Source organism: Bos indicus, chromosome 17 (genome assembly GCF_029378745.1).
Source record: "Bos indicus isolate NIAB-ARS_2022 breed Sahiwal x Tharparkar chromosome 17, NIAB-ARS_B.indTharparkar_mat_pri_1.0, whole genome shotgun sequence".
In the NCBI taxonomy this organism is placed as follows: domain Eukaryota; kingdom Metazoa; phylum Chordata; class Mammalia; order Artiodactyla; family Bovidae; genus Bos; species Bos indicus.
Window position 1 is genome coordinate 72,040,843 of NC_091776.1, and position 27,834 is coordinate 72,068,676.

The following is a 27,834-nucleotide window of genomic DNA, read 5'->3' on the forward strand; positions in this document are numbered from 1 at the left end:
GTGCAGACAGGAGCCCACCAAGTCCAGGGGCCTGGGCAGAAGAGCCCAGGGAGCAGGAGGGGCCAGACGCCAGGCCGAGCAGACACAGGTGAAGCGTATTGAGAGTGAGGAAGATGAGACTGGGGGCCGCTGAGGGCAGGGAGCGGAGGGGGTCTCAGGCTTCGGGGAGGGGCTGTGACTGGTCGTGGGGGCCCCTGGCCGGGCCCCTCTGTGAAAGCAGGGTGACGGGGCCCGGGGTGGCCCCGAGTCGGGGCTCCCCACTGATGATCAAGGGAAGGCGCCGGCCGCCTCACCTCCTGCTGAAACGACGCCCCGGAAGTTCCCCCTGCCACCTGCAGGCTGAGCTGTCGGGGTCTCAGCTGGTGTCAGACCCCAGGGCAGGGGCCCCAGTGGAGAACTCTGTCAGGGCCCCAGCAGGCCTGCTGCTGAGCCAGCCCGAAGGCTGCAGTCCCAGGGCTGCGGGGCAGGAATTCAGGGAACTGGCCTGGCCCCTCCCTGTGCACACCCTCACCAGCTCCCCAGCCTCCTTCCAGGAGGCACCCTACTCAGGCCCGCAGTCTGCTTCTCTGTTAAGTGTGGCTGAGGTGACGCACGTCCAGAGGTCAGTGTCCCCTCCTCCCCTGACGCCCCGGATGTCCCTTCTGCTGTCCGGGGCCTGGCCAGAAAGTGTCTGCACCTCTCTCCTGGAGACCCATGCAGCCCTACCCCCAGAAAGGAAGAGACAAACCCACACGAGCAGACCGTGTCCCAGAGCACTTTTATTCAGGGCAGCAGAGCAGATCGCAGCGGCTCGGGAGGCTCGTGCCCGCCGTGGGGAGGGGCGGGGGGGCCAGGGCGCTCGCTCGGAGGCGGGCCTGGCAGCTCTCCCCTGCTCGGGGGACCGGCTGTCGGGTCGGAGGAGCAAGGCTAACCGGTGAGCTGCTCCACACCTGCCCGAGGGCTCAGCGCGCGCCGCCGGTGAAGCCGGTGAAGCCGGGCCGGGCAGGCCGCCAGCCCACTCTGGGAGGGGCGGGGCGAAGCAGAGTGTGAACCCCCGAGGGGAGGGGCCGCCGCGTGCAGCACGCGGGCGCTCTCCCGGCGGCTGGCGAGCAGACCCGGGGGCAGGGGAGACAGGCGGCTGAGCTGCGCTGGTGGAAGCACGAAGCGGTGGGCGGGTTTCCAGGAATGGCAATAATTCTGGGCTCAGAGCGGCGAGGAGAACAAACCGCGGCTGATCTGGAGCGCTTCTGACAGAATTTGGCATTTTATTAACAAATCTGCATGTGAGTGAAATCAAGTCCCTCATCGCCTTTCTGCTAAGGTGGGCGTGGGGCGCACGGGGCCCCAGGCCTGTTTGCGCGTACCTGGGGCTACCGAAGCTGCGGTCAGGCCGCGGGCCGCCCCCACCACCGCCCCGCCTCCACTGGGTAAAGCCGAGCTGTTTCACGGGCAACGAGCCCCGAAGACTTCAACTCACAAAACTAAAATTAAGATAGAAAGCCAAGGTTAAGTCATCTTCGCCACCGGGCCTCGCCCACGGGGTGCCGGGGGAGGAAGGCCCGGGTGGCAGGAGTGGAGGGGGGACCCCCGGTGCTCGGATCCCTGGCCACCTCTGGGTGTCAGTGACCAGGACTCTACTACTTCAGGGGCAGTCCCGCTTGCTTGGAAAAGACACGAACATTCAGATCCTTACGAGTCCATCTGACGATAAATTCTAAGGTCAATTTTTATTTCTACAAAAGAAGGCGGTCAAAACAATATAAAACATGTCAAGATTATTGAGCGAGCTTCACGTGGAGCCTGACTCCAAGAAGGTGGAGAGTCCGATGGAGGGGGGCCGTCCTGTTCCTGGGTGGGGGCCGCGGTGGCCCGGGCTGGTGCGGGACACTGGCATCGGCGGAGGGTCAGACGAGCTAAGGAAGGGCGGCTGCACTCAGAAGGCGGAGGAGGAGCTCCAAGCCACGTCGGTGGACTCGTCGGCGACAAGCGAGCGCGGACCTGCGCGTGGACACGCCAGCACTTGTCTGCGGGGAGACCCGACGTCTTCCGGAAGGGATGCGGGGAGGAGCTCCTCCCTGGCAAGGACTTCCTCCCACAGGCGCGCTGTCCTCCGGCCGACGGGCCGGGGGCCTGCCCTCCGCAGGCCTGAGGCTGGAGGTTCATCCCGGCTGGCCAGCGACACGGGGGTAACGTTAGCCAGGGTTTTACAGAAGAGCTGGACCTCCCCTTTCAACGGGGTTTGTTGGTTTTTTTTTTTGGTTGGGGGTTGGAGTGGAGGTTTGCTTGTTTCTCGGTGTTCTCAAAGGAGGCTATAAATCAGTCAGGAGTCTGCACTAACTCCCACACCAGGCCGGCCGAGGGCTGAGCGGAGGGGCCTGGAGGCGGGGCCGGGCCTGGGGGAGTGGGGGAGTGAGAATCAGACGAAATGCAAGAACGTGGCAGCTGCAGGGCAGAGAGGAACCAGGGCCTCCCCCCCACCCCGCCTTTTTTTTAAACCTTATGGCCTAAATGTAAATTGATTTTGGATAAATTTGGACAGGAAAAGAAACACCATTTTTTAAAAGTAGGTTGAAGCAGTGATTTTTAAAACAAAGAAAGCAGAACTAGAACATCTTAAATTTTTAATCCTTTCTTTACAGGTTACCTAGACCACTTCTGATTAAGAAAACTGTAGAAAGTTAGTAACTGCCACAAGCGGACGCCAGGCGGTGGCACGCGTCAATTTTCCAGAGTCCTGCTTTGTGGGGTGTCTGAATGCACTGCTCGGGGCCTCTGCTCACACTCGCTGGAATCCATCGCGGCAGATTTTAGTCCACAGGTCGCTTTTCCCCATATTTCTTTGTAAATTCTTCAGCATTCTTACAGAATTTTTTACGGTCCTTAGAGTATTCTTCGGCTAGGTCAGCCCGGAGCGGGTGCTCCGGCTGGGGGTCGTTCACCAGTGCTATGAGGGACTGGATGACTGCCAAGAAAAGCACAGGGCACCGCCGGTTAGAGGCTCCCACTCGGCACCCGAGCGCCTCCCAGGCCAAGAGGCTGGCTATCGGCTCGGCCAGAACTCCAACCACCAGCACTCAGCCCAGTGCTCCCCTGCGTTGAGGCGAGACTGAAGGAGGAGAGCGGCCAGTGCCATGGCGAGGGTTGACCACACTGCACAGCAAGATACCGCTTCCCCCCCTCCTCCTCCAGGCAGCCTTCCTGTACTGACACCCCGGGGAGCCCAGTCGCCAGGCACTTCCACCCCCCTCTCTCACACAGGTGAAGCCGCCCCAGGGCAGGGACCAGACAGTGTGCCCAGCACTGGACTTGGTTCACGATGCGTGGCAGGCCTGCCGGTGTGAATGGTAAGCCCCCCCGGAAGAGCCCTAGGAGCTCCTGAGTGGCTGAGAAAGGGCCCTCTGACCACCTATCTGACCACAGGGAGGCTGCGGCCCCCAGCAGCACTGAATGTCCACTCCAGAGGTGGAGGCCCTCGCACGGCTCAGGGTGGCCCCCACAATGCTCCCCCGAGGGCAGCCAGGACCTTGACAGGACCCCACTAGGGGGCACAGGGGAACCACACACCGACGTGGAAACCTGACTCTCCTGTCCCCGCCATCCTGCTGCTATGCTGCGATACGTTCACACAGAGATCAGCTCCCAACGGAATCAATTTCACTCACCACCCAGCACAGCCTGCGCTCTGCTGCAGGTACATGCCAGAACTAGGCTCTGCAGAGGAAACCTGCTCTTATATCCCCTTATCTGGCGCCACTGCCGCCCCCTTTCTGTATGGTTCAGGTTTGCCTTGTTTCTGGATTTTTCTCCCATTTTTGCTCCATTTTTAATGCTTCTTTACTTTCTTTTTAAAAACTGAGATATAGTTCACCATGCCAAAAACTAAACTCTCTAAAAACCGGACAATGTAGTTGCTTTCAGCATATTCACAAAACCATGTCAGACCACTGCTCACCTCACGAAGGCCTCCGTCACACCCACAAGCGCAGCCCTCTCAGCAGTGATCCCCTCCTGGTCCCCCAGCACCCCCCACAATGGATCTCCTTTCCGGCCCCCCTCCCTCTGCCATGTCTCGTCGCCTGCAGCCGTCAGCTATCTGCTACAGAGCCGCTGGGACCCCTGCGGTACAGTGACTGCAAGTGGCCAGCTGAGCACTGACAGCCCACAGCATGGGGGTGATAAACTGCAGTCGCCCTGAGCCACCAGCTCCGCAGACACTAATGCAGGGCAGTCATGGAACAGAGACGTGGGGACACGCTGCTGAGGTGGCGAGGAGGAGGGCAAGGCCACGCCAGGACCGTCTGGGGAGAAACCCTGCCTCCCACTGCAGAGCAGCGCTCCCACTGCCACCGCGCAGAGAGCAGCACCCGTGTCGGACGGCAGTCTTCTCTTCACGCCCCAAGGCAACAAGTACAGAAGAGCGCGACGTCTCTTCGGTTCCCCGACTGCCTGGAACAAGCGCCCACAACCTGCACAAGCAGAGCGTGCTGTCTGCGCACCAAGACCTCCTCTGCAAACAGGCCCCTGGCTGCCATGGACGACCGGGGCGGCCTGTCCTGGGCGGGGTGCACAGTGGGGCGCCCGCCCCGGGTGCCAGGTGAGGAAGGAGACCGGAAACTCTCTGTGGTCCGGCCACCTGAGCAAACGCAGCTGCCGGCATCCGCACAGAGCTGAGTCTGTGCAGTAAAAGCCAGGCCTGGCCTCACACGAGGACACGGACCTCGTCTGTACAGAGGTCAGCGTGCGCAGACCAAGTGCCGAGTCCCCTGGGGACGCCTCCCTTGACTCTGCTCTGCCACTCAGCTGTGGGAGCCTGGTTGACGCCTTTCATGGGGACCTCGTCCAGCGAGTTTTGCTGTGGGAAAGGCTTTTAAACCCATCTTCCAATGGTTCCACTGGAAAATGATTATATCGGTCACCAAAGAAAATAAACACGCCTGTAGGCTGTCAGCTTCCAGACTCACCCACTCTCCGGACTCTAAAACCATGTAAGTGGCTCAGGCAGTCACTTTTAAGAGAGCCACCAAAAATAGGAGGCGAGCACTGCAAAACAAAGTCACAGAGCTGAAAACAAAAACCAGGGACTCCCCGGCACCCCAGCGGGCAAGAGCCTGCCTGCCCATGCAGGGGACACAGGTCTGAGCGCTGGCCCAAGAACACCCCACGTGCCACGGGGCCACGAAGCCTGTGCGCCTCAGCTACGGAGCGTGCGCTCCAGGGCCAAGCTCTGCAGAGGAGAGGCCACCGCACTGGAGGAAGCCCGCCCGCAGCAGCGCAGACCCAGCACAGACAGAAGAGACAGAAGGAAGCTAAACATGGACCCAAGTAAAGAGCCGTCACTCGCAGGGGACAAAGCGGGGTGGCCACAATCCCGAACCAAGTGCTTCCCCAGAAACACGAGCACGCGTGGGCACTGGCCCCGAGGCGCACAGAACTCAGGCCTGCTGAAGCCAGCGCACACTTCCACATGGGCACACGCCTCAAGCCAGGCCAGGCCCTCCCACCGCGCCCCTCGAGCCAGCGTCCTGCGGCCTGCCTCACGCCTCTGGCTCACGCCCTCTCCTTAGGCCATGAGCCCCCAGCACCCTCCCTTCTACCTTCCAGCCTGAGCCCACGTGTGACCCGCTGGGAGGCCGCTCCCCCTCCAGGCAGCCCCCAGTCCTTCACGAACACTCCCGGCGACAGGGTCGCACCCTGCCTGCCCCAGGTGCGCTGGGCTGTTCTGCCCGCGCACCCAGGAGCCTCCTTGCGGGCTGGAGCTGAGCGGAGATGCGTCACGCCCGTGGGACATTGGGAAGCACAGCCTCCAGGGACACGGGGTTGGCGCTGCAGGTCTCTCCGGGCTCCGAGCCCCCTGGAGTTAGAGGGGCCCCAGGAGGCGTAAGGGGCAGACGCCTTACCTTGGTCGGTTTTGGTTGCTGGCTTCCAGTTTTCAGCACTAATTACAGGCAGACACACCTGCCCCTTCTCGTCGATGTTCGGGTGGTAGATCTTCGTTTTGAACGTGATCTTCGGTGGTTTGAAGGGGTACTCTGCTGGAAAGTTGATTTCGATTCTGAAGGCCCCCTTATCATAGGGAGGGTTGTCCTGCAGAGAAAGGAGACCAGCGTGAGCCTGCCACTGAGACAGGACAGCTCCAAGGGTTTCACCTTGAAAACGCTTCATTTGATTCAAGAGGTTATATCAACTAAAGCCTCATCACCACCAAGGAAATGATAAGTAGTATTCGTAGAGCAGGGTGCCTGAGATGGACACCCTGGTCTCTCTACATTTTTTAAAAAATAAGACTTTTTTTTTCAGTAGCTGTAGCTTTACTGCAAAACTGAGAGGAAGACACAAAATTCTTCCACACACACAGCCTCCCCAAGCACCAACACCCCCATGTCACGACTGAGTGGCCGATACACCCTCACCCACAGCCCACACCCTGCAGACGGCTCGTGACGGTGCTGGATGCTGCAGGCGCCTTACACCCTCTGCCTGGAATCACACAGCCTGGAGCCTTTTCAGACTGCTTCTTTCAGTAATGAGCATTTAAGGTTCTTCCATGGCTTGTCAGAGCACTTCTTTTTGACGCTCAGTTTTATTCCACTCTCCTTCATGGATCACAGCCTTGTCATGGCGAAAGGGCTCGAATAACTCAATGACGCTGAGCCATGCCACGCAGGGCCACAGGAGACAGACGGGTTACAGTGGAGAGTTCTGACAGAAGGCGGTCCATGCGGAGGAGGATATCGCAAACTACTCCAGTGTTCCTGTCTGAAGAGCACCGTGGACAGCATGAAAAGGCAAAAAGATACGACACTGGAAGATGAGCCCCCCAGGTTGCAAGGTGTCCAATATGCTCCTGCGGAGGGCAGTGACTAACAGCTCCAGAAAGAAGGACGCGCAGGGGCCAAGGTGGGAACGGCGCTCAGCCGTAGACGTGTCTGGTGGTAAAGGAAGGTAAACCTTGATGCCGTAAAGAACAAATGCTGCATAAGAACTTGGGACATCAGGTCCGTGAACCAAGGTAAACTGGATGTGGAAAAGTAGGAGATGGCAAGACTGAATGTTAACATCTCAGGAATCAGTGAACTAAAGTGGATGGAATGGGTGAATTTAATTCAGATGACCATTTTATCTACTACTGTGGGTAAGAATCCCATAGAAGAAATGGAGTACCCCTCCTAGTCAACATGAGTCTGAAACACGGTACTTGGGTGCAATCTCAAAAATGACAGAATGATCTTGGTTTGTTTCTAAGGCAAACCATTCATTATCACAGTAATCCAAGTCTGTGCCCCAACTGCTGAGGCTGAAGAAACTGAAATTAAACAATTCTATACGAGACCTTTTAGAACCAACACCAAAAAAGATGTCCTTTTCATCACAGGGGATTGGAATGCAATAATAGGAACTCAAGAGACACTCAGAAGGAGACTCTTGAGAGTCCCTTGGACTGCAAGGAGATCCAACCAGTCCATCCTAAAGGAAATCAACACTGAATATTCATTGGAAGGACTGATACTGAAGCTGAAACTCCAATGCTTTGGCCACCTGATGCGAAGAGCTGACTCATTTGAAAAGACCCTGATGCTGGGAAAGATTGAGGCAAGAGGAGACGGGGACGACAGAGGAGGAGATGGCTGGATGGCATCACTGGTTCAATGGACGTGGATTTGAACAAACTGGGAGACAGAAGAGGAGAGAAGCCTGGCATGCTGCAGTCCATGGAGTCACAGAGTTGGACACAACTTAGCGGCTGAACAACAATTATTCCATTGTCTGGATGCACACCAGTCAGCACGCTCGTGGTCAAGGGACCGCAAGCCTATGCCCGCTCAAACGGAGGGTCACACTTGCTCTCTAGGACCCAGCCTCCAGAGCTACTAATGTCAGAGAAATGCATGTCTTTGGGAGAGAACGTGGGGTGTGGGTGGGCTCAGGCTTCCTGCACGCACACACTCTGCTGCTGGCATCACCCCTCACCCTGCCATGGCACCCGGCCCTCACTGCTGGCCAGCAGGCACTGCTGCTCCGGGAAGCCGTGAGGTCGAGGTCAAGGTCACCGGCCGTGTTCTCAAGGCAGGAGAAGCCTTCTCTGTTAGTCTGGGTGATACCTGAGCGCAGGGACCCAAGGCGTCCCCAGAACCAGCCTCACGTTTGCTAACGGAACGGCTAAGCTGTCCGTTTCTTCTCTTGACCCTGCGATCATCAACACCAGTTTTCGTATTATTCTTTTGAACATGGCCAAAAATGTCCTCCGTCAAACACTGATTTAACGTGCCTGGAACACAAGGCCTCCAGAACCAGGCTGGAGTCGGCTCCACAGAAGAGAAAAGAGCGTCAGCCACCAGCCACAGCGTGCGGGGGCGAAGCGGGCGGGCGCCTGAGGACCCCAGGGCGACTCGCAGGAGGAGCCCCGTGTGCCGTCAGCACTCGGGAGTAAAACAGCTTCTCGTTCGGAGAGAGACTGACCACACAGCTTTCAAAAACAAAACTACGACCAGGTGGTCAGCCAGGTTACAGTGGGCGAGGCACTCGGGCAGACGAGTCTCCAAAACGGATAGAGACACGGGCAACAGGCTCAGGGAGGGAGGCTCCTCATTCCCTCAGGAAAAGGCCCACGAAACCGCAGCAAGAGGGGCTCCCGGGTCCCACGCTGCCACTGGGCTCCCAACGCCGGCGGCGCGACCCCTGCTCGGGGAGCTGAGAGCCCACGTTCTGTGTGGCAAGGCCAGAAAATACACAAAACCAAACACCACAATGAGACACCACTTCACACCTACTAGGAGGGCTGTAAACGAGACCGACAACAGCAAGCCGTAGTCAGGAGGTGGAAAAACGGAACGCTTACGTGCAGCTGTCGGGGTGTCGACGGAACGGCCGCTGTGGAAACAGCCTGCACCGGTCAAAGCATGAGACACGGCCAGCATGGGGCCCCGCAACCCCACCCCAGGCCAGCACCTGGAGATGAAGGCACGCGCCCCCAGGAAACCCCGCTCGTGCGTGTTCACAGCGGCCTCGCTCGCGATGCCCAGACGGCGCAGACAAGCAAGCGCCTCTCAGGCGGGGATGGGCGAGCGGGCGCCGACGCCACCGTCGCAGCAGGGCCACGCGGCACGCGCGGCGGAGTCTGCACACAGGCCCCAGCAGGGAGAGGCCGCGTGGCAGACAAAGCTCACGGGTGCACACACGCAGGAACGAGCACAGCTCAGTGCCCGGGGCGCGGGCGACGCTGGCGGGACACTTCTCTGAGGATAACGAAACCCGTTCTGCCCTTGCGGCAGAGGAGGCACGCCGGAGGCCACGGACCCCACACTGCACACGGGCGAGATGCGTGGTCTCTGCCTCTCGGTGAAACCGCGGGGGAGGAAGCAGGCTGACTCAGGAGCAGGGCTCCGGCGGAGGGCAGGGGTGTCCCTCCTGGAGAGGCTGAGAAGCGCCCGAGGTCGTCCCACGGACAGAGGTGGCTGCTGGCATCTCGTGAACAAGAGAAACCGACCACGCTGCACAGACAGCCCACCTGCACACACCAAGATGTAGTCTGCAGTGCGCCGCGAGAGCCAGAGACTCAACAGCTCACAGACTGTGCAACGCAAGGCCAAGGGCAGGAAACGCGGGGACAGATACAGGCCTGTCCGCCTGAACCAGAACTCGCCGAGACGCCGCCCCCGCCAGTCACGGAGCAGAAGTCAGCCTGGGAGGAGCCGCGCGGCGGCTGCCCAGTCACAGCGCCCGTCTCCACGCTGCCAGCAGCCCCGTTTTGTTTCTGTCCACCCGGCTCCCTCACCGTGAACTGGGGCTGAGTCCTGACTGGTCCACACACGTTCCGTCAATACGGTGGCCGCCAGCCCAGTGACCACTGTGTACTTGAGACAGGGCTCTCCCGGAAGTACACTGTGAGCACAGAATAGCACCTGGGATTCAGAGACTTTGGGCAAAACAAGAATGCAAACTATTCCATTAATAATTATGCACACTGCCTCTACAGAGAAGGTTCACAGCCACTTGCCGACGCCTGCGTCACCGCCTGAGCTCCGCCTCCCGTCAGATCAGATCCTAATAAACGTAAAGTGCCTCAACCATCCCCAAACCACCCCCACCTGTGAACACCTGTCTCCCACCAAACCCGGCGCCACAAAGGCTGGAGACGCCACAACTCAGTACTTGGTAGCTCTGGCCAGGGCACTCAGGCGAGAAAAGGAAATAGAGCATCCTCACTGGAGAGGGGGAAATGGACCACCTTGGTCGGGACCTGGCCTGATCGTACACACACGGAAAACTAAAGATGAGTCACACACAAACCGTCAGAAACCAAAGCAACGCGAACGTCACCCACATTTCTGTACACGAACAACGATCGACAGGGAACCCAAAACGGAGTTGCCACTGGGAAGATGAAAATACCCAAGGTGTGCTTAAGCAAGGAGGCTGTTACAGACTCAATGCTGGTGCCCCCACCCCGCCCAGGTGCTCACACGGGTGCCCTCACCCACAGCGTGCAGAGAGTAAAGAGGCAACTAAGGCTCAACAGTGTCACAGGGTGGAGTCCGGGGCTGACGACATCCGTGTCCTCAATGAAGAGAGCTCCTGCGGCTTCCCTGGAGGTCCGGAGGTTAGGACAGGCTGCTTTCACTGCTGAGGCCGCAAGTTCAATCCCTGGTCCTGCAGGCGATGTGGTCAAAAGGGAAGAGCGCGCGCCTGCTCTGCCCCCAAGCGCTGAGACAAGGAAGCCCGACGACACGAGGGCCCTGCCAGCCCCCCGGGACTCTGGCCTCCGGAGCTGTGAGAAAACTGAAATCTGGGCTTTTGTGTGGCCCAGCCTACGGTTTTGTTTTTACATCCTGAGCTGAAAAATACAGAGGTGTGAAGCCTGTACACTGGAGATTATGAAGCACTGCTGAAAGAAGAGAAAACCTAACTAAGTGGAAAGACGTCCTGGGTTCACAGACTACGAGACTTACTGTAGATGGTAATGCTATCGTCATCTACAATAACAGACAGTAACAGTAAAGCGATCTGAAAATTCAATATGATGCCTCTCAAAACCTCAATTTTTTTCCCCGCAAATGGAAGAACCCTTCCCAAAAATCAAACAGGACCTCGAGGTGCGTTACTGAACCAAACGTGGTCTGCGTGCCGGCGCTCGGCAGAGCCTGTCTGCTGACACGGGGTCACGTGAAGGGACGCACAGGAGCCACGCAAGCAGTCAGGGCGGCGCCGGCTCACAGCTCAGGAGAGAGCTGGCAAACCCGGGGGGCCCAGGCTATGCACCCGGCTCGGGCGGGGTACTCGCTGGCGAAGGTGAGGCGACAGGTGTGGTCCCAAGGGTCAAGGCTACCGATCCTTAGGCGTCAGCAGGCGGCCTGCTCACGGCCACCAAGTAGCTCCTTCCTTCCACTGGGTTTTAGGGTCTGAAAAACAACTCAGGAATCGTGCATCAGACACTCGGAGCTAGGGACTTCAGGGAGGAGTGAGAGCAGAGTCACGGAGGGGGCTGCCGGCAAGGCCCCACAGGGTCCTGCTCAGGCGCACAGGAGCCCGCACCCGCCAAAACCATCTTGAGAAAGATCAACACGGGAGAGCTCACGCTTCCTGATTTCAAAACCTCATACAAAGCTACAGTACGCAAAACAGTGTGGTCCTGGCGTGAGGACAGACACCCAGACCAGCAGAGCTGAGTCCAGGAGTGAACCCTCCCAAGTGGGCGCGCGCTCCTCTGCTCCTACCAGGTCACAGCTCATTCACAGCGCCGTCAGCTCGTGACTCACCGTCAGCACGGTGCTGCCTTAGTTTCTGCTGCACAAGAGAGTGAGTCGGGTGCACACACACACACACCAACTTTTTCCTACGACTCTTCCCCAGGTAGGTCGCTGGACGGGACTGAGTAGTTCCCTGCAGCACAGTGGGTCCTTGTTAGTAATCCAGCTCTATTAACTTTTGACAAGGACACCAAGATCATTCAGTGGGAAAGAGCAGTCTTTTCGACAAATAGCCCTAAAAAAACTAGATATCCACAGACAGAAAGGATGAAGTTGGACCTTTATCCCTACACCATTTAAAAACAAAAAGGATCAATGACCTAAATTTGAGAGTTAAGACTGTAAGAATTCTCAGAAGAGAACAAAAGTCAAACCTGCATGACCCTGGGTTGGCAATAGTTTCTTGAATATGACACAGGCAGCAAAAGAAAAGATAGATGAAATGGCCTTCATGAATATTAAACATTTTGTGCACCAAAGGACATAATCAAGGGACTAAAAAGAAAACCAACTGAATGGTAGAAAATATCTGCAAATTACAAGTCTGATGAGGGTTTAATATAAAGAACTCCTACAACTAGAAGACAGAGAGACAAACGTGTAGCAGCTTTATTCAGAATTGCCAAGATGCCTTCAGGGGCGAATGGATAAACAAACTGTGTGCGTTCCAACAACAGAATATTGTTTGGCATTAAAGAGAAACGGACTATCCAATCACACGGACGAGTCTGACGCGCGCGCCACTCAGGGAGAGACGACAACCTGAGGACCTGCTTTCCTAGTCCAACTGCAGGAGGCTCTCAAAGCGGGCGGACGAGGGGCCAGCTCAGAGCACAGTGCCAGCGGCGGCCGGAGCCGTGGGTGCGGGTGAAGGGCGGGGGCAGCGAGGCTGCTCCGTGTGGCGCCCCATGGCTGACACGCGGCGCCCCAGCAGCACACGCACAGCATGTGAAGCTGAGCAGGACCCCACACGGCCCTTCAGGTGACTGTGGTGCCCACGCACGCTCCTCGGGTGTAGCTCTGAGGTACTAGCTAACATCCAAAACAGAACTGCCATGAGACACTGCTGCTGCTGCTGAGTTGCTCAGTCGTGTCTGACTCTGTGCGACCCCACAAACGGCAGCCCACCAGGCTCCACCATCCCTGGGATTCTCCAGGCAAGAACACTGGAGTGGGTTGCCATTGCCTTCTCCACCCATGAGACGCTAGCTGACTTCTACTTGAATGGTGATAACATAAAAAAGTGGGGGGCTGATCACTGTGGGTTAGGGGGATCACTGTGGATTAGGGGGATCACTGTGGGTAAGGTGGGGGACCACTGTGGATAAGGGGGAGATAACTGGATTAGGGGGGATGACTGTGCATAAAGGGGTAACTGGATAAGGAGCGGCGGGGAAGCTAGAAGCCCTGCACTCTGGTGGTGGGACTGTGAGGCAGTGCAGCCACCATGGAAATCAGTGTGGCAGCTTCTCAAAGACAAACCCAGAGCCATCACGTGACCCAGCCGCTCCTCGTATTTCCCAAAGCCCTGAAGACGGGGACTCAAGCAGACACCTGCACACCGACGCGCACAGCAGCATCACCACGACGGCCAAAGAGGCAAACGAGCCCCTGTCCACCAGCGGGCGGACGGATGCACACAAGGCTCAGTACACGTGTGACAAAAGCCGACTCATCCATAAAAGTGGTGCTCTTATACAGAGTACAAAGCAGATGAACCTTCAAACAATTCTAAGTGAAATAAACCAGATAAAAAAACGTTTTATACAACTCATTTATATAAACTATCAAACTCACAGACACAGAAAGCAGATTAAAAAGTACCAGGGTTGGGCTGAAGAGTGGAGCACTACTACTTCACGGGTGCAGAATTTATTTCAGTGTGGGCTCTGGAAATGCAGTGACGATGGCCGCAAAACAGCCCGACTGTAATTGACGTCACTGATCGCTCAGTTACAGGCTGAACTGACAAACTGCGTTACATAAATTCTATCACAATGAAAACACCAGTGAACCAACATCTACTAGTTTTTTAATAGAGAAACTTTGAGCACTTCCCTGGTGCTCTAGTGGTTAAGATTCTGCCTACCACTGCGGAGACGTGGGTTCAATCCCTGGCCCAGGAAGAGCCCCATGCCGCAGAGCGACTGAGCTCCCTCCCGCACCACAGCTACGTGGGCTTCCCTGGTGGCTTGGTGATCAGGAACTCGCCTGCCAAGGCAGCAGACGCGGATTCAACCCTTGGGTTGGGAAGATTCCTGGAGAAGGCAACGGTGACCCGCTCCAGTATCCTAGCCCGGGACACCATGGAGAGAGGAGCCCAGGATGAGCAGCAAGGCAGCGTGAGCAGCTCTGGCCGTGGCCTCAGTCTCTGGGCGCAGCTGCCCCAGGGGGGAAGCCCAGACCACCAGGACCCCACCAGCCACCCCACCCGGTGCTCAACGAGGCATCAACCCCCGCCCCCCGGCTCTGCCAGCGCAGCCCCAGGGACGCCTGCCGGACCGCCACTGACCCTCAGAGCCGCCGCTGAGCTCCTGGGATAGAAGGCCTGGCCCGGCCACTCAAACCCTCCCTGTGCACTCCCAGCACTTTTCACACGGCCCAGCCCATCGGTAGAGGACAAACGCCACGAGCCGGTGGTGGCGGCCACCTTCTGCTTGGCACGTCACGGGGCCCCAGAGTGGGCGGGGCTGGGCACAAGCAGGCTGGACGTGGCCGGCCTACCGCTCCCTGCGTGCACGGGCACTACACAGCATCCCTCTCCTTAGTTTCCCAAACGATGGTAAAGATAAACTGCACCCCCAGGAGCTGCTCCAGCTCCAGGGACCTTTACAGAAGCGTGGCCCACAGCCGGTGTCAAGGGGCCGGCGTCTCTGGTCAGCATGCCCCCTGCTCAGCTCTGGCAGAGCGGCCCCTCTGCCACAAGGAGAGATTTCAGGCGCAGGGGGTGGGGTGGGGGCAGAAGAACAGGAAGGCAGGGGGCACTGGTCCGAGGGTCCCAGTTCAGAGCCCACTGTGGACACGGAAGGCACACCATGTCCCAGCGAGACCGCCTCCAGCAAGGAGGCTGAACAGAGGCCGAGACTCGACCCCCACGTCCAGCAAGAACCCGGAACCCAACGCTGGAAGAGGCAGGGCCGGCGCGTGCGTGCTCAGTGGCTCAGTCGCGTCTGACTCTCGCGACCCCGTGGACTGCAGCCCACCAGGCTCCTCTGTCTGTGGAATTTCCGAGGCAAGAATACTGGAATGGGTTGCCATTCCCTTCCCCAGGGGATCTCCCCGACCCAGGGATTGCACCCTCGTGCCTGCACTGCCAGGCTGGTACTTCACTGCTGAACAGAAGCAGGGTCCCTGAGAGACAAAACGGAGAGAGAGACTGGACGGGCTGAGGGCAAGCGCAGGAGAGGACTGAGGGCCTGGGGCTGCGGCCAGACACCTCCGGCGGGCGCTGTGGGAAGCTGGGGTCCCCGCTGGAGTCTTTGAGGGACGCATCTCTGCAGGGGGAGTTAGGAAGGGCTGCAGAAAGAGGGGCCGCTGAACCCAGAGGGCAGGGAGGCCACAGGAGGCCACGGCGCAGAGGCTGCGCGTGCACAGAGGAGGCTGGGTGACAGGGAACTGGACGTGGGGCAGAGCCAGGGCGGGAGCCCAGGGACACTAGGAGGGATGCAGGGCAGGGGCTGAGGCAGCAGGAGGCGCGGACGGGGGCGGGGGAGGGGGGTGTGCCGGGAGGAAACCAGGACGCGGGCGCACAGAGGACCGGAGACAGACGCACGGCCGGACAGGAGCGCAGACAGAGGACCAGACGGGATCCGCCGGCCCGCCCAAGAGGCGGCGGCGGCTGGTCTGCACTGGGTGTGCGGTCTGCACACACGGCCTTTCCCGGGCCTGGGAGGCGCCCGTCGGCCGTGCGCCCGGCCCCGTCTGGGCTGCTGGAGGGGAGCTGTCCAGTACTCACGGGAACAATGAGCCCTTGCCAAGTCAGCAAATTAGCTTCATCGACCTGGATGTTACGGAAGTTTTTCATCCCACACTTGCGGATTTCTTCAAGCTCCTGTTGGTTGACAAAGCACAGAGGGATGTCAAACGGGGGAAGGCACTGCGGGTGAGCCCCTCCCGACTTCCTCAAACCAGACGAGCGCTGACGCCCCCTCGAGGCGTTGCGGAGCACCGCTGGCCACCCTGGCCTGGGAGAGACCCCGGAGGGCAGCCCCAACCCACGGCCCAGCCCAAGGTGCCCCACCTCGGTGAAGCCCAGCCCCGGGGCACCCCCTCCCTGTGGACTGCCCCCGAGAGGCAGGGCACAGAGCGGGCACGGACCCAGGCCGTGCTGCCCACGCGCTCAGGTGAGGGGGCAGGACGAGGTGCCAACAAGCCCGGGGTGTTTCCACCGTCAGCAGGGGTGCGGCTTCTCTCCACAGGCCACGCAGCAGGGGCGCCAGGGCCCAGGCGCAGCAGGGGCAGCTCCCTGAGCCTGGCCTCCTGGGTGGCCCATGAGGGCAGGGAGGGTCTGTGGTCATGCAGACGTGCCCCATCCCGGTGACCGCACGGTCCTGTCCCGTCTGGCTGAGAGCCGGCTGGCACTTGGTTCTCCCCAGGGCACTAGCCTGACGGCCCCCGCCGCCCCCGATGGCAGGGGCGACCAACTGACAGGCATTACTACCCGAGTCAGCCACCGCCCACCCACGTCCCCGCCAGCCCTGACCCGGCTTGCATCCACCACAGAGCAGCCTCCTCTGCAAGCCCGCAGCCAGGCCTGCCTCCTCCGCGGGGCCCACAGCCCTGGAAGCCCCTCCAAGCCAGCCCCCTCCTCGGCACCCACACGCCCACCGCACGGCTGGTGCACAGGGTGCCCTGGGGATCTGTGGCGGGATGGGGGGAGGAGCCGGCGTCAGGTCTCGGCCGGTGGTGGTGGTGGGGTGCCCGGCATGGTCAGGTCGACTGTCAGGACGAGCAGGACAGCGTGTCACATGAACACGCAGAGGTGGCAGCGGGAACCCCAAGGGACCACACGATCTCAGCTGGTCCTCGACTCACAGGAAAGGCGCCCTGGGGCCCAGGGCCTGGGCAGACTCGGCGGGGCAGGGACTCTCCCCCACACTCCGCTCTCCGCACGAAGCTCCAGGCTCATGACCCAAGGGGGAGCAGTGCCGGGGAGCCCTTTCTGTGCGCTCAGCTTCTGCTCCTGCTCAAGACACGGAGTCAGAGCCTCAGCGAGGGGCAGGAGATGCCACGTCCCTTAAGGGTGCATCCTAGCGAGCTAAACAAAAGTTTTAAACCAAACGAGGGACTTCCCTGGCGGTCGAGCTGTTAAGACGCTGCACTTTCGTTGCCAAGGGCCTAGGTTCGATCCCTGGTCAGAGAGTGAAGATCCCACTAACCACATGGCCAAAAAACAGAAGATGACGGAAAGGAACGACAACGGAGGACGGATTCGATGAATTTTAAAATAACCTACACGTACGCATTACAGCTTCAGAAGCCCAGACACTAGCAACGTGAGGTGCGGGTAATAAACACAAGCAGGGGAATGAGGGATTCCACCACCGCACGGCCGGAACAAGGCCCCTGCGCGAGGAGTGGGAGGACAAGCAGGCGCGGGCGCCCAGCTCTGGCATCAAGACACGGGCGCGGGACGGGCACCCCCCGCCCCGGCCCAGGAGGAGACGACAAGGCCGTGTCCGCAGGGCCGGGCCTCGGGAAGGCGGAGCACGCTTCCGGATGAACCCGTCACCTCGCTGTCAAGTCAGGCTCAGCAAAGATGAGGAGGCAAGCGCCTTTGCATCATTCTAACCAACGAGAAGTGGGCACGAGGCAGAAGTGAGAGATGAGGAGACAGACCAGCCAGCCCAGGGCTTTCTCAACAGGGTGGCGGTTGCACCCTGCCCGTGACACCGCCCGCCCGGCCCTCCCCGCCCCGCTGCTGAGACCCACAGACAGCTCGCGCCAGCACACTCGCAGAAAGCCCCGAGTTGCACAAGACCGAAGCACAGACGAGAAGTGTCCCTCTCGGAAGGCCAGTCACACCTCCACCCAGGACCAGCCAAGGCTGGCTCAAGGCGCCAGAGAAGAGACGGGGTCGCCTCAAGGCCTGGCAGCCCCGCCGGAGCGGCCGGACCCCGTAACTGAGGACAGGCAACGGGGAGTGAGCGACGGGCAGGAGACCACAGCAGCTCAGAGCCGGGGCTGCCGACGGGCGCAGGAGCAGGGCCCCGCAAAGGAGAGCCGGGGGCGAGCAGAGTGCAGGAGCACGGGGTTGACGGCCGTGCCCACCAAGCTCTGCCTCGGCCCTGCTGGGAGCAGAGCGGCCAGGGCCAGCTGCTGAGAGGCCCCCAAAGGAGCCGGGGATGCCAGCCCAGGGGCAGGGGCTTCCCCGGCAGGAGGGCAGAGGGCTGCACCCCACAGGGCCCCAAGGGGACCGCTGCCCGGCGGAGTCTCTGTGCTGACCGACTCTGCCCCCGCCCCCCCAGAGGTGTGCACGTGGTGTGCCCGGCCAGGCACATGGCTCAAGGCCTCCCTGATCGACCTCACAGGGGACAGCCTGCCTGGGGACCACCCCGCCTTCCCACAGGGAAGGGCCCAAGGCCCAGACCACCACAGGCCTTTACAGCACTGGAAGCGAGCTCCCCGAGCACAGGCATTGCCCGGAGAGCAGCACGCCACACAACAGGCCCCGAGCGCACCCCGAGCGTGCCCATGGAGGGTGCATGCCAGCCCCCAGCCACGCCCCCAACACCGCTGCACACGGAACAGGGCTTTCCTGACTCGGCGGGTGGCCGCTTCCACACGCTGTCCAAGCAGCAGGCAGAGCAGAGGACCGCGGTGCCTGCCCCGTCATGTCTGGAGACGGCAGGGCCCTGCAGAGAGCTACAAGAGACACTGGGGGGCGTTCCACTGCCCTTGAACCCTGTCCCCCCCCACACACTGTTCCATGTAACAGGACACGACGTGACGCGTGTTGGTGTGGAGAGCTCTGGCGAACCTTCAGCCAGCGCTCAGGGCCTGAAATGAAAAACGCAGGTGTCCCCAGCTGTTACGCAGAGCTTCCACAAGTGACCTGATCCGATTCAAAAGACGACACAGGAAGGGGGGCCTGCCCACAGCACATCGCACTCCCCTCCCGAGCACCCCAACGAGGGCAGAGGAGGCGGGATGCCAGGCAGGATGGGGCCTCCGTGTGGGGCTCACTCCCGCCCGCCTGAGAAGAGCAGCGTCCGGACCTCTGGACCCCATGCAGGCAGGCGGGTTTATTGACCGAGAGGCTGGGGAGGCCCAGCCACACACAGACCTCGTGCAGGACAAGGCCTGGATGAGAGCCTGCGCCGGAGCCGCCAGCCTGCGGACGGCCCATCACAGAGCTGTGGGTGAGGGTGAAGGGGGTCCCCCTGCCCCGGTCAGGATCGCAGGGGGCTGGCAGCCCTGGAATGGCACCTTCCAGGACTCACAAAAGACTCGAGTTCCAAGACGACAGAGGCAAGGACACACAAGGCCTGCTCTGGAGCCGTCCCTGCGCGGGAGGGCGCCCGTCGAGGGATCACCGTGCCAGCAATGTTCCGAGGCCCCTGCCATCCAGGCCGAAAGAAACCGGCAGGCAGAGCCTGACGTTCGAGGGAAAGGCACAGGAGGCCTATCCACCGCCAGCCAGCAACTCGTGGGACGGCCATCATCCGGAAGGGCTCCCCCTCTCTGCCAGACGGTGTCAGGGGGACCGACTCTGACAGGCACTTTCCCAGCTCACATGCGACCTGGGACAATGACACCCCACTGAGACCCTAATGTAATTCAGCGCACTGGGAATCCAGCACAAGGCCCCAGGACGCGAGCCTCTGATTTCAGGGACTGCTCGCCGAGGGGGCAGGACCACCCCCCGGCGAGCGGACGGCATGGTGCCAGCCACGGCACACTCAGTTACCACCACGAACACCACGCTCAGCGCCGGTCCAGACTCTGGGAGCTGGTTCCGCCAACCTTCTGGAGAAATCAGGACCCCAGAGCTCAGGCAGGACACGGGCGAGCCAGAGGCAGACGGAGAGCTGAACCAGGCCCGGTGCTGGGCCACCGTGCGCTGAGCGGGGAGCACACAGGATGCGGCAGGGGCGCTGGGGGAGGCTCAGGCGGCCCCCTCGCCCGGCCCCCCGCATGGCGGCCCCAGGACGCGCGTCTCTCTCACCTGTGCGGTGGCGGGCCTGGCACCCCAGGACAGGACGGGGTGTGAAGCTTGCGGTGGGTCATCTGGAAGGTCCTTTCCTGTGCAGAGCTTCCCAAAAACGGCCACGGCCGGGTGGGGGCGTGCGGACGTCTACCAGCCGTCTCAGGACGGGCTCAGGGGCCATCGGACACCAGCCCGAGAGGGTGTGGGTGCCCCCACGCGACAGGGCCGCCCACACGAGCACCAGCTCTGACGCCAGTCATGGCTCCAGCCGTGCGCACCCACCCAGCAGGGCCGTCCCACAGCGTCTCAGGCCGTTGCTGAGCTCGCTGGTGAGAAGCAGCAACAAGGTCTGGCAAGATGGTGGAGCACGGAAGCCTCCAACCAGATACAGGCCGAGAGCGGTTCAACAGCACACCCCACCGCCCCCGACCCAGACGAAGCCTCCCCTCTGTCCCATCTGTCCTCAAGAGCCCACAGCACAGTGTGGGCAGTGGGAGACCTGCAGAGCAGGGAGGGCCTGACTGGCACCCCCGTGGGCACCAGCCCGTGGGTGCTGGCCAGGCCTTGGCCTCCCACCTGCTGGGGCCCCGCAGCTCTGGAGGCTGGAGATGGTGGCCAGGGCTGGGGAGGAGACCAGAAGCTCAGGGTCCTTGCCAGGACCGCCTGCCCAGCTCAGCAGCCTCACTGAGTCTGGAACTCAGGGCAGGAAGAGAACACCCAGGTGAGTCTAAGAGGCCCGTTCTGAACTCGAGAGCTGCCTAAGTCCGCTGCAAAAAGTAAACATCTTCAAACAAAGACGATCGCACGACTATCTCAGGAAACCCCTCGCTAACCTAGCCCTAATGGACAGGTGACTTCGAGAGATGGGAGGGCAGGTATGCGGGAAGAGGGTCGGCCTGTCTTCTGGGCCCCGACCCACGACCCCAGGGGCAGCACCCCCCTCCACACACCACCCCCCAGGCTGCGGTCTTCGCGCCCGCACTGACACCCACACAGGAACGTGCCAGGTGTGCCTCTGAGACCTCGCTGTTCAGTGACTCACTGTGTCTTCACACAGGTGACGTCGCCAGCGCCCAGAGGGATCCAGCAACTCGCTTGGGCTCCCTGAACTGAGACGCGACACTCCAGGACACGCTCCAGAACCGAGCTGTGCACCACCCTGCAGTGTCCTCCACTCTGCAGCTCGGCCCTGAATGAGCCCCATCGCTCCCTTCTCAGGGCCGAGGGCTGAGCTCACCGGAGCCCAAGGAGGACCAGGCCGGACAGGACACACGAGCAGACAGAGCCCTCACCAGCAAGCGCCCGCTTCTGGACGCGGCACCAGGGCTGGCAGGCCCTCAGCTAAAAGGCATGGCGTCTCTGCCACCCTTCCTGAGACCCACCCTCGAAGCGCTGTGACAGAAGCTGGTTCCATCAGCAGCCCAGCCAGCGCGGGGGTCCAACCAAGGGTAACCCCGGCCAGTGCCCAGCGTCTCACAAAGCGCTGCACAGGTCGTCCCTTATGCCCAGGGAGGGGGCTGTGCGAGGTAAGCGGCATGAGGCCGGGCTCCTGAGCATGAGGTCTGCTCTGAAGGACGGAAGCTCCTCACCGCCAGCAGCTGCCCCGCCAGTGGCCAGCGCCCTGCTCGGAGCCGGGGCCAGAGCAAGCACAGGCCTCCTCCCGCCAGAGGGGTCCTGCCCTGCTCCCCACTCCTCAGCGGGCGGGCATCCGGGATCTCTGCTCTAGGCTGGGCCATCCCCGTCCTCCAGCTCCAGAGGGCACAGCCTAGAGGGGGACCCTCCCGACCCCACAGAGCTGAGCCTCTGAGGACCAGGAGGCACCCTCGTGCACAGAGACCAGCTGTGCTGGCCGTGAGTTCACAGGCCCCGGGGAGTCCAGGACGGGCGGGCAGGGACGAGGGGCTGCTAAGCCAAGCCTGGAAGGAACAAGCCAGGAACAGGCGCAGCTCCTAGGAGCGGTGTGAGTGCGTCTCTCTGCGCGCTGCCACTCACGGATGGCGTGGGACCAAGGCGGCTGGGGAGGAGCACAAAGGGCCCACTGAGCGATCCCAAGCAGGTGTCCGCCACGGCCGCGGCCGCTCACACACGGGCACAGCGGCGGGCCACGGAGAAGCCCGACGGGAGAGGGACATAAAGGCCCGCTTCAGCAGCAGCTGGCAAGGGGCTCCTCGCGGGCGAAGGGGCGAGGCGGGAGCCTCAGGTCCTCCCTTGGCACCGTGGCAGACAAGCAGCCCATTAACTAAGGGCAGACGGGCCGGGGCCCAGGGGCGCAGAGCAGAGCAGGCAGGGGGCGGTCCACAAACCCTGCACGGAGACCTCTCTCTCGAGGCGGGGGGAGGAACAGGGTTGGGGGGACGACAGACAGAGTCCAGGCCCGGAAGGATGGCGTCAGGGTTCTCCAAGCTTTAATTCCCGAATTACTGTTGTGTCAAAGAAGAGAGAAGTACCTCTTGAACACTTAGTGATCCTTTCCAAGAGTGAGAACGCTCCCCAGTGGCCTGGCATAATGAAACGGAAATCGACAGCCTCTTGATTCAGCGCTGTGACAAGATGAGAAGAGGCCCGCGCACCTCGAGACAAGCGTCTTCGTGCTCGTGTGCACCCCAAGAAAGGCCCCAGTGCCACAGTGATGGCCCGTCCCAGCCTCTCAGTGGAGGAGCGCTCACAGAGAAGATCATTAGGGGCGGCTGCACCAGTCTGGACTCACCGCCAGGCACGAATTCAGGGTAAAACACGAAGCTCTTTCCTCGAGTCCCCGCAACCCAGGGATTCAGAACACGAACACTGGCACACCACCACCGGGAAAACTCCCCTCCCACACCCCCCCCACCCCAGACGCGTAACCTCGGCGCCCGAGTTCAGTGTTCAGCATGGTTCCAGGGCCCGCACTGTCAGTCAGCAGCCCCCCCACTTGCTCCCATTATGGGCGGAAAGCACGCCGACGTGGAGCTGGGGGTGAGCAGCAGTTAAACAGCACGGAAAGGCCGCCATCCCTCTGAACCCCTCATCATGACAGTTACATCGTAAAAGTAACTAGTGCGACGTCACCCCCTTTCAAATCTACACATTTCCCCACTGAGAAAAGCCCTTCTGGGAAGACACCCGGCTGAGTGCTGCACTTGAGGCTGAAGTAAGGCAGACTGCCACCAGTTTCCCTCAGCCACACCTACGGGTTTCACTTTTGTAGCCATTTCCCCTCCCGACTGAAGCCATGGTTACAATCTGGCAGTTGCCATCCACAGGGAATTAGCCGCTTGCAAATTAAAATGTATTTAATGTTTTATTGACACTGTAATTCCTAAAAAGGGTCCTGAAAAAAACGCTAATCCTTTCGGCACTTGCTTTTTAAACTAAAGACTTTATCATGTTCACTTTGCCTAAAATAACTTCTTGGCCTGGCATATGCAAATCACTCTACTTTTAATAATGCATTTTACATTATCTGCAGACAGTCCGCTGTTACAAAGAAGTCTCTGACTCCAAGTGTCTCAGAAAATGGTCTCTGAGGAAACGTGAAGCGCTTTAAGACGTAATCCATTTGACTATTCAACACTGTTTACTTTTCACCACCGGAAATCCCTTTTATTATCCAAGCTCTGTATCGAATGACCTGATTCGGCACTGTTTTTTTTTAACCAGGCCGAAACACTGACTCTCAGAGTCAATGATGAGCATCTTGTAAGGAGCATCCAACACTGAACTGAAAGAATCTCCAGCCACTAGTCAAGACTCCAACGTGCTCCTCAGCACTCCTTGGAGTAAGACGGGAGACTGTGTCGGGAGGGGCATGGAACCTGGCATTTGGAGCCAGGGAGATGCAGCATCTCTCCCTGGACAGCCAGCTAAGCTTCCCAACTACCTCACTACTAAGATGATGACAACGACACACTAACTTTACGAATTATTGAAAAAATAAGGAAAAACTTACATAAACAATCTAGTACTCAGTAAGTACTTTGAAAACGTTATGTATTTCTTCTCTCCTAAGCTCTAGTTTTCTACAACGCAAAAATAATTGAAAAACCGTTTACCTCCCCTCTCAAACCCCTGGGAGCCCTGAACTGGGTCAACTGGCCTAGACTGAGGGACGCCAGGATGAGCTAGGCCGAGGTCCCTGCCCTGGAGGAGCTCAGAGCCCAGCGGGAAAGGCAAGTCCAACACAACAACTGTGACAAGCACTCAGAGAGAGAGCACTGCACAGAAAGTGCTGTGGTCACACAAAGGAGGAAACTACTCCTTCCGAGAGGGGACGGGGCGAGGCCTCGGGGCTGAACCCAGGACTTCCCGGGAAGGGAGGCCAGGCAAGGGGAAGGCTGCCTTTCTCGGGGACAGCAAGCGGCACGTGCCAAGGACGCCTAAGGGCTGGGGGCTGTGGAGTCAGACTGGGAAGCTCACTCCTTCCCCAGCTAGGAAACTGGAGCAAGCCAGAGACTCCCTGCATCCCATTCTCTCACCTTAAAACTGGGAATAACGAGGAGGATTACACACAAGCCTGAGAGTGAAGCAGAGAGCAGCGCAAAGTCAAAGCTAAGCAGAAAGGCAGCCACGGTGACGAGGTGCAAGAGTGGCGGGGAAACCAAGGTCCGCTGTGGAGCACAGGGACCTCTGCGCCATGTAAGTGGGCAGCCTGCATGGGAGGGAGTGGGGAAGAAAAGACACACGTATACACATGACGGAGCCCCTGAGCTGTCCCCTGAAACCATCACAACACTGCTAATCACCTACGTGTGTGTGCTCACTCAGTCGTGTCCGACTCTTTGCGACTCCATGGACTGTAGCCTACCAGGCTCCTCTGTCCATGGAATTTTCCAGGCAAGAGTACTGGAGTGGGTTGTCATTTCACCCTCCAGGGGATCTTCCCAACCCAGGGATCGAACCTGAGTCTCCTGCATCTCCTGCATTGATAAGAGGATACTCCGATATTTAAAAAAAAAAAAAAGAGTGGTAGGGAATCAAGCAGCAGGAGGTGTGGCCGAAGGGACTGCTTTTCCAGAAGCCTCAGGGTCTGGCGTGTGGGGAAGCCAGGATTAACTTCCCAGGACAATAAAATCACAGGGGTTAGGATTGTAAGGGGTTGGAGTGAAAGGATTAACTATGTGCTTTAGGAAGAAAAAGAACTTCAGTGACCCAGAAGGCAAGTCAGACAAGGTGAGAACTCAGAGGGGCATCCTGGGAGGTGAGGCCGTGATTCACAGTCATCTCAGTAAGAGCGGAGATGGAGGGACCAACATCAAGACGCCTTTTCAGAAAAGTAACGTCTGAAAGGCATCAAGGAGCGCTAGCCTTTGGGGGGAGTAGTGCAGGGAAATAACCGAGTATCGGTCCTCCCATCCGGATGACTGTGTGGACGGCTGGGTCGCGGACAAGAGAAGGGAAAACAAGGCTGGACTCCGCTGACCGTCCTTTTAAGCCCGGTTCCAATCGAGTCTTAGGAAGTTCAACGACGTCTCTAGCCCTTAGTTGACAAAAGGAAGGAAACGCTCCCGAGGAGCCAGGGCCCGGGGCGGGGTGCCGGGACTCCCAAGCTCCGCGTCTGGCTCTCTGCAGCACGGCTCTGCCCGGGAGGAGCCCCAGTCCTCCACGGTCGCTCAGGAAGCCGGCTCCCGGGCCCTGCTCGTTTCCGGCCCGGTGCAGCACCTCCACCGGCAGGGCTACCCGAGGTGAGCTCGGGCTCCGGGGAGGGTTGGCGGGGAACGGCCGGCAGGCGCGCTCCAGAGAGGCCTAGGCCCGCCCGGTGGGGCACCGCCGGCGGTTCCGCACCCGGGCGGCCAGCGAGCGAGAGGGCGCCCCGCCGCCCTCGAGATACAGAGTCGCGGGTTATTTTTGTAAACTTTGGCCGGGTCCGACTCCCTCCGTCATCCCCGCCCCCAAGACAGCACACTCGGCTCCAGAAGGGCCCGGGGCCCGGGGAGACTCGGCGCAGAGACAGGCCCGCCGGCCCGCCGGGCGTCCGCGCCGCCCGGCCTAACTTTCGACCCCCGCCCCGAGCCCGGCGCGCCGCGGCCCAGGGCGGGGCGGCCCCGCGGGCTCGCCGCTCGGGCCCCCCGGGAGCCGCCGCCTCAGCCCGGGAGCCGCCGCGGCCGCCGCGCGGAGAGAGAGCCGGCGGAGCCGGGCGGGGCGGCGCGGCCTGGTGCTCCCGCCCGGGGCTGAGGCCTAGCGGCCCGTTAGCCCCCTCGGCTCGCGGCCCGGGGCGGCGGCCCCACGCGGGGTGGGGGGCGGCGGGCGGCGCCCCGAGGGGCCCGGGCGGCCGCGGGAGGCCCGGCCGCCGCCGCCGCTCGCCCGGCCGCCCGCCGGCCGGCGCCGGAGAATGGCCTTTACCTTCATCAGCCTCCTGCTGGCCGCCATCTTGGCTCTGGTGCTGCTGCTGGCCCAGAATGCATCGCGGCGGCCGGCGCCGGAGCCCCCGCACTTCCTGGAGCGGGGGAGGGGCGGGCGCGGCGCGCGCGCGGCCGCGGCGCCTATGGTGCGCGGGCGCGCGCGGGGACCCTGCCCGCCCCTCCCCTCACTCCCTCCGCGGGTGCCGGGGGCGGCGGCGCTAGCAGACCGGGTGGAATCAGGCCCTGGCACACAGTAGATGCACAGCGGTCCTGACCGCAGGAGGTGTGCAGAAGCACCGGGATTCTTTCAGACACCGCTCAGCACCTATGCGATGGGGCGGGTGGGGCAGGAGCCTGGCTGAGCAAACAGCGTTAAGTAACACTCTTGGAAACAGAAGGAAGTGGAGGCCAAGCGTTTACCCCCAAGGTAGTGCGGCCAGCGAGGAGCCGAGCCCGACTCTGTCCCATGCTGGGCGCCGGCCCCAACCCCCCGCCAAGCAACGCAGGGACCCGAAGGGTGGAATGGAGCGGCCTGAGGTCGGAAGGGCGACCCCAGGGTCAGATCAGATGCCTGAGTGTAAGGAGAGTTTTCTGGCTGGAGGACGGAGGATGCGGTAGGGCCGGGGGAGGAGGGGAATCATCCAGGCCGAGGTGATGGCGATTGGGACCCCGGGCGGCAGTGCAGGCCAAGCCCAGGGTGCGCTGCAGATCACGGAGGCCTGGGAAGGAGCTCTTCTCCACGCTAAGAGCAGTGGGTGTCTCACGAGCAGAGGAAAAGGGCCCTGGAGGTGGACAGCTGGAGCACAGCCGATCTCGGCAGGGTCCGGAGAGCCCTGGCTTCACGCCGGGAGGGAGAAGGGAGAAAGCAGATCCTTTGCCTCCCCAGGGCTGGTGCACAGTGGCGCTCCTGCACATTTGACCAGTATGGGACTTCCGTGTGGTCCAGTGGGTAAGACTCTGCACTTCACTGCAGGTTGGATGGGTTGGATCCCTGGTTGGAGAACCAAGATCCCACGTGCAGTGACTAAGAGTTTGTATGCCGAAAGGAAGACGGAAGATACCGTGGTGGGCTGCGACTAAGACCTAGGGCAGTCAAACACAGAAATATTTCTTGAAAAGAGTGACCCCTTCCTCTTCTCCCTCCTCACCACACCCTGGGGAGGCAGCCAGGAAAATGACAGAGGCGTTGGGGGGTTTGGTGAGGTGTGCAGGCTCAGACAGAGGACCGGGGAGGTGCCTGCGGTCTGGGCCTGGTCTCTGCCCACGCTGCCTCGCTCCTTCCCTGGCCCAGCGCCGCCTCATCCACCAGGCAAGTGCCCGTCAGCCCGCAGCACAAGCCATGCCGCCCTGCTTGCAGAGCCTGACCGCCTGCAGTGGGCGGGCTCCTGCCGGTGTCCACGCTCAAGCCTGCCTTTAATGCCCGCAAACACCCTCTGAGGTCACAACTCTTGCGGCCCCACTGACCGAGGGAGAAACTGAGGCTCAAGGGGTCAATCAAGCTTTCCTCAGCCCCCCAGTCACCAAAGGGGTCCCATCCAAGTCTGCTGCTGGACTGCGAGGGGTGAAGCGAGGTCTGGGAGACACGGTCAAGCCAAAGGGCCCCCCTTTCCTGCTTTCGCAAACCCCACTGCAGGGTCTCTGTGGT

General features: G+C 60.6%; 1 protein-coding gene across 2 annotated transcripts; it reads right to left on the reverse strand.

The window, feature by feature from the left end:
- Positions 1-1,681: 1,681 nt before the first annotated feature.
- On the reverse strand, positions 1,682-26,307 carry UBE2L3 (ubiquitin conjugating enzyme E2 L3). 2 transcript variants are annotated; one of them, XM_070769977.1, is made up of 4 exons: positions 26,191-26,307; positions 15,679-15,774; positions 5,877-6,063; positions 1,682-2,941 (listed from the first exon to the last, which is right to left on the reverse strand). In XM_070769977.1, exons 1-4 carry the CDS (start codon positions 26,215-26,217, stop codon positions 2,787-2,789), a joined length of 465 nt encoding a protein of 154 aa, XP_070626078.1. In that variant the 5' UTR covers positions 26,218-26,307; the 3' UTR covers positions 1,682-2,786. The 2 variants fall into 2 exon arrangements, with proteins under 2 accessions (XP_070626078.1, XP_070626079.1); XM_070769978.1 differs by lacking the exon at positions 15,679-15,774 and having other exon boundaries at positions 26,191-26,239.
- Between the last annotated feature and the right edge of the window lie 1,527 nt (positions 26,308-27,834).